Here is a 5,748-nt window from a genome sequence, read left to right as displayed (position 1 = left end):
CACACACACACACACACACACACACACACACACACACACACACACACACACACACACACACACACACACACCCACTAGGGATTGACCGGTACTGGTATTTTAAGGCTGATACCAATTATTTGTAGTTAATGAAACTGAGAACCGCTATTTGTGCATTTACAATGAAAATGATGATCTTTTAGTCAAAATTAAGATTTTGGAACATTACAAACTCCAACACATAAGCTTGTTTAAATGCTTTAAGGAATTATTTAATGAATTAGAAACTTTCACCATAATCCACAGTAACAGAGAGTCAGATAGTACTGTGGGTGGGACGGTAACTCGGACTCAGCACTGTGTGACCACTTTTTATCTTATTAACTTTATCGGTACCCGGAAAAATAAAATACTGATACAAATAATCTGCAAATTGCCAAAAAATGGCCACAATAATCGGCCTATCCTTAACACACACACACACACACACAAACACACACACACACACACACACACACACACACACACACACACACACACACGCTCCTGTTGTCCTTTTATTGCACAAAGTTAAACTTTTTCCCACCGAAAGTTTCCTTTGGTAACAACAATGTCAACAAAGCGCATGAGCAGACGCCCTATTTAACTTATCTTGTGATTTATGTACAAACTGTATTGTCATGCTCAGAGGGGCTGACTTTGTTTGACTGTCTGCCTACAGCCTGCTCCCGCTTGGACAACCTTTAGAGTCGGACTTTACTGTGGAGTATTCCTCGTCTTAATAGTCACTGTGGTCATTACAGGTAACACATACATACAGTACATACACACACATACATGCAGTCAATGCAATTCAACAATTGTTACATAAATTGTATATGTGAGAGGATAGAATCTTTTAAGATTTGAAGGTTTGACACTTTGAGTCTTCTAGTGATTCAGTTTTACTTCCTGGGAAATAACTGTCACGGTCTCTGGGCCAGATAATATACAGCACTTGCTATATTTGGCTTGCATTGATCACAACAGAACACACTGTAGTTTGAGGGTTAAACCCTATTTATGTCTTTTTCATTGTGGATACTGTTTTATAATAATATATGAAGGAATAAGTAAGCTTGTTTCTCTCTCTCTCTCTTACTTTGTTTGATTGGTGCAGATAAATAAAAGTCAAACTATCCTCTCCAGTTGGCAACAGCACAATTATCACTAATATTCAGTGACAATTTCAACAACAAATTAGCAATACAAGACTGGTCATGTCATGTTAAGTTTTTACTGAATGATCTTCTGTAAGTCTTCTCACTCTCCTTCTCTGGTTTTGCACTTCAATCATTTTCTATTTTCCCTCTACCTGTAACTAGGAGCTGTGGTGAGAGGAGACGCTGATGTTTGGCCTATGGTCAGGATCTACAGAGGAGGCTTCCTGTTAATAGAATTCCTCTTCCTGTTAGGTACACACACACACACACACACACACACACACACACACACACACACACACAATACAATGCCAAGTTGGGACTGAGGTTTTTGTACATTCAGTTCAGGACATGGAAGGGAGAAAGGAAAACGAGTCATGCTATTCCCCAATAATACATGAAAAACATATATTAACTGCAATGGTAATGTTACATAAATTACAGTTTCAATTACCAATTCATATTGCACGTACACACACACGTTCGTCTTTCCCTACCACCTAAGTTTGGATAGTTTCCCGTCTTAAGTAGGAGCTTAAACAACGCAAAGTCAATATCAGTCCTGTTTTTCTATCTTCCAGGCATCAACACCTACGGCTGGAGGCAGGCGGGGGTTAACCATGTACTCATATTTGAACTCAACCCCAGAAACAACCTGTCACATCAGCATCTGTTTGAGGTCTAAGCACACAAATGCAAACATTCTGTCTAACAAAATGAGATGGAAATAATAACTTTGTAACCAGGAGCATGTCAAGCAGTTGTTCTCTATATGAGATTGTGACTGAATTAGTCCGTATGTGTGTGCGTGTGCAGATTGCAGGTCTGTTGGGGGTGCTGTGGTGTGTCAGCCTGCTGTGCTGTCTCTTCAGTAGTAGCATCCTGGTACCAATGCAGGCTAACCCTCTTGCTCTCTACGGCCTCTTCCTCCTCTTCCTCATCAACCCCTTCAAGACCTGCTACTACAAGTCCCGCTTCTGGCTGCTCAAACTCTTGGTAATGTCACTCAGTTACAAACCATACAGTCATCCTGTTTGTTTCTGTCACCGCACCATCTCCGACATTGTCTTCTATGGCCCTTTCTTTCACAGTTTCGAGTGGTGACAGCTCCATTTCATCGGGTTGGCTTTGCAGACTTCTGGCTGGCGGACCAGTTGAACTCTCTTGGTGTGGTTCTGATGGATCTGGAGTACATGATCTGCTTCTACAGTTTTGAACTGGACTGGAAAAAACACGATGGACTCTTAAGCAGTGAAGGTGAGACTAAACAATTAAAGGCTGTAAAGACTCTGATTCAATGATGGACCCATGCCTTGTCATGACCACTCTGTTTCTGCATGCCGCTCTCTGTAGGTAAAGACGTGTGTAATTCCTACTCCTATGGGGTCCGTGCGGTGATCCAGTGTCTTCCTGCTTGGTTCCGATTCGTCCAGTGTCTGCGACGTTACCGTGACTCCAAACGGGCCTTCCCTCACCTGGTTAACGCCGGGAAATACTCCACTTCCTTCTTTGTTGTGACCTTCGCTGCCCTATACAGCACACATAAAGGTAGAATGGAGACTCAAATACACTACACATCTTTGTCGTATTCCACGGACAGATCGCACCAGGTTTTTATAGGAATCAGACTTTTATTTTTATCTGATATTTATTTTTTCCATAACTTGGTAAAAGTCCACCCTGTTTCCTGAACCTTTCCTGTATTACTGTTTTTATTGCATCCCTGTTTCCCTGTTATAAATTACCAGTCATGTCATACAGACTCTGAAAAATTGCATGCAATAGAAATATATTTGAATATAATTATAAGTTGCTAAGAGGGTCTGAATAGTTGCCAAATATAGCGAGAAAGGCGTCAAGTTGGCAACACTGTCCACAACGTTACTACTAAACCTTCATGCCTTTGAAAACGAAGGAGCGAAATCACAAAACGTGCGTGCGTCAAGCACACCTTAAAAAAAAATAGTGGCCTCAAGAGGAATTTACATTAACTCATTATCGCATTTATCTTGTCTGCCCTAGTTATTTCCTTAAATAAAAGGATATTTTCCAGTTTTCCAGGCCATTGTATATTTAGTATAGAGCAGCTGTTCCTGTTGTGAATCAGAAGCCAACGTAAGAGCAGGTTAAGATTTGATTGATTAATTCATCACTTTTATGTAGTTAAAGGCTTCTTGGAATAATTTTCGAATGGTCGTGCACATGAAAACGCGTTTCCATTTTTAAACCTATTGATCTGATGCTAACCTCCTCTCTCTCTCTCTCTCTCTGTCTCCCCCTCCCCTCAGCTGAAGACCATGCTGACACCCAGATCTTCCTCTACTTGTATATCGGCTGTTTAGTGGTCAGCTCATGTTACACACTGATCTGGGATCTGAAGATGGACTGGGGTCTGTTTGACCGCAACGCAGGAGAGAATACCTTTCTGAGAGAGGAGATAGTCTATCCACATAAGGTATTTCTCCACACAGGGAAGAACCTGTCTTGGAGGAGAATGGCTGATGCGGTGGTTACTGTCATAACTGTCTTTTTCTCCGTCTCTCCCTCCAGGCCTATTACTACAGTGCCATAGTAGAGGATGTGCTGTTGCGTTTTTCATGGACGTTAACGGTCTCCCTCAGCACAGTCCCTGGGTTGCACAACATCTCTGACATACTAGCGACTGTACTGGCCCCAATGGAGGTCTTTAGGTACACACAATCTTTGTGTTTTCTGACTTTTCTCTGCTTCATCTTTTCAAGGACTGCTGATAAAGTCTGTGATGAAGAGAATGTGGCCCATTGTTATTCAATATTGTTAGAATCTTGAATATGTGAAGTACAGCAGATGAGTAAAACTGGCCTCTGACAGTTAATGTCTCTTCGTTGCAGACGTTTTGTGTGGAACTTCTTCCGATTGGAGAACGAACACCTGAATAACTGTGGTGAGTTCAGGGCCGTCAGGGACATCAGTGTGGCTCCGCTCAATGCTGACGACCAGACACTGCTGGAGCAGATGATGGACCAGGAGGACGGAGTCAGGAACCGGCAGGGCAAGAAGAGCTGGAAGAGGAGCTACAGCATGAGTCTACGCAGGCCGCGACTGGCCTCACAGTGAGTCTCATTAGCATTAGCATGCTAACCTGTTCTGTAACAATACTATAGTATAAGTCAATACTGCAAACGCTCTTTTTCTCATTTCAGGTCCAAGACCCGTGACACCAAGGTTTTGATAGAGGACACCGATGATGACTCCTGACATCAGGCCACGCCCCTCGCCTGGGTCCAGAATTTATTCAAAGGAGGAACCTCCACCTCCTAATCGAGGAATCACCCAGCGAGTCGGGCGTTGAACTCTCAGCCAAGGAAGGGTTTTAAAACTCATGCCTACGTAATCCTTTCTCCGATGCATGAGCCGCTGCACGGGTTCCAAACTATTTCAAGGGAGGAACTTTCACCTCTTGAAGAAACAACCCAGCAACATGGCCATCAAACTCCTACTCCTACCTTCAATAATAATCAGGGTAGGCGTATCACTTAAACTCTACTTTTCCCAAGCCGTGGGTGAAAAACTCTCTTCCTGTCATCCACAGCCACCCAGAGGTGGACCATTTAACTAAACCCACTCCTCAGCCATTGCTTGGGCTCTTTCCTAAAAGCCTCAGCCTAGCATGAACAACGCAGCTAAACGGAATGCAAGCCGATCATCCTGACAAGAAGTGTCCCCGCGCCGCTCCCACATAGGGAGAATCCAACTTCAAGTCTTCTGCTGTTGAGGACCAAAAGGTTTTCTTCCTCACCTTTTAGCTATTAGTCTCCGCCAACACCACACCCTAAAAGAACTTGCATCAACTTGTAATTTAGACTTCAAAATGAACCTAAAGCCCCCCTTTTTTCCAATAAGAGAAAAGAAAGGATTGAAAAGTGTCCTCCTTTTCTCCTTTCAGCGACTTTTTAGGCCTTGTGAACCTTCTTCCTGACTGCTTGGTGAGCAGACTATGCTGACAAACATTTGATAACGCCAATCAGTCAGTCACTCTTCAGCTTGCCCCTTCAAATCATCACAGAGCTGCCTACCTGCACCTTACATGCTTTAGAATCACACACAGAAACATGCACTTTGTAGAAGTGAAACGGAGTGGAATGCCTATTGTGTGTTCACACACATACAGACAATGATTTAATTTGTTTTTATGTTCATGGATATGCGACACTTGATCTTTTTGAGACCATGGGAAGAAACAACAACAACAACACACTTAAAGAATAGACTAGCGATTATTTATAACCGTGGTTGTAAATATGAGACGGACCAAAGTGGGAGGTGGGGTGAAAATATTCCAACAATTTCAAATACTCCATAATAAAAATCAAGTAGTGCTGAATTCAGACTGCATCAAGCAGCACTGGAACAACTGTTCAGCCTTGAAGCTGATAGGGAAACTTTACTTTTGTTTCCGGAAACATAATCAACCTGCGGTAACTCCAACAGTCACCCCATGTGGAAAAAAAAAAAGAAATCTTCTTGTTGGAAATGGTTTTACTGAATGTATGCCAACGTATTTATGTATGTTTGAGTGGCAGAGATG

At 42.6% G+C, this 5,748-nt stretch overlaps 1 protein-coding gene across 1 annotated transcript in view; it reads left to right on the top strand.

Moving 5' to 3' along the window:
• The window catches only part of LOC117953973 (xenotropic and polytropic retrovirus receptor 1 homolog), a 35,405-nt gene extending 29,875 nt beyond the window's left edge, over positions 1-5,530 (top strand). Inside the window, exons 6-15 of the mRNA XM_034887401.1 lie at positions 691-782; positions 1,344-1,433; positions 1,763-1,860; positions 1,998-2,177; positions 2,273-2,438; positions 2,535-2,729; positions 3,470-3,636; positions 3,732-3,871; positions 4,052-4,273; positions 4,364-5,530. Coding sequence (XP_034743292.1) covers positions 691-782; positions 1,344-1,433; positions 1,763-1,860; positions 1,998-2,177; positions 2,273-2,438; positions 2,535-2,729; positions 3,470-3,636; positions 3,732-3,871; positions 4,052-4,273; positions 4,364-4,418 — 1,405 coding nt within the window. The 3' untranslated portion in view covers positions 4,419-5,530. The remainder of the gene's footprint in view (positions 1-690; positions 783-1,343; positions 1,434-1,762; positions 1,861-1,997; positions 2,178-2,272; positions 2,439-2,534; positions 2,730-3,469; positions 3,637-3,731; positions 3,872-4,051; positions 4,274-4,363) is intronic.
• Positions 5,531-5,748: the final 218 nt, after the last annotated feature.

This window comes from Etheostoma cragini, chromosome 12 (genome assembly GCF_013103735.1).
Source record: "Etheostoma cragini isolate CJK2018 chromosome 12, CSU_Ecrag_1.0, whole genome shotgun sequence".
NCBI classification, from domain to species: Eukaryota; Metazoa; Chordata; class Actinopteri; order Perciformes; family Percidae; genus Etheostoma; species Etheostoma cragini.
The sequence above is the reverse complement of the archived record's forward strand: the minus strand, read 5'-3'. Positions and strand labels throughout refer to the sequence as shown.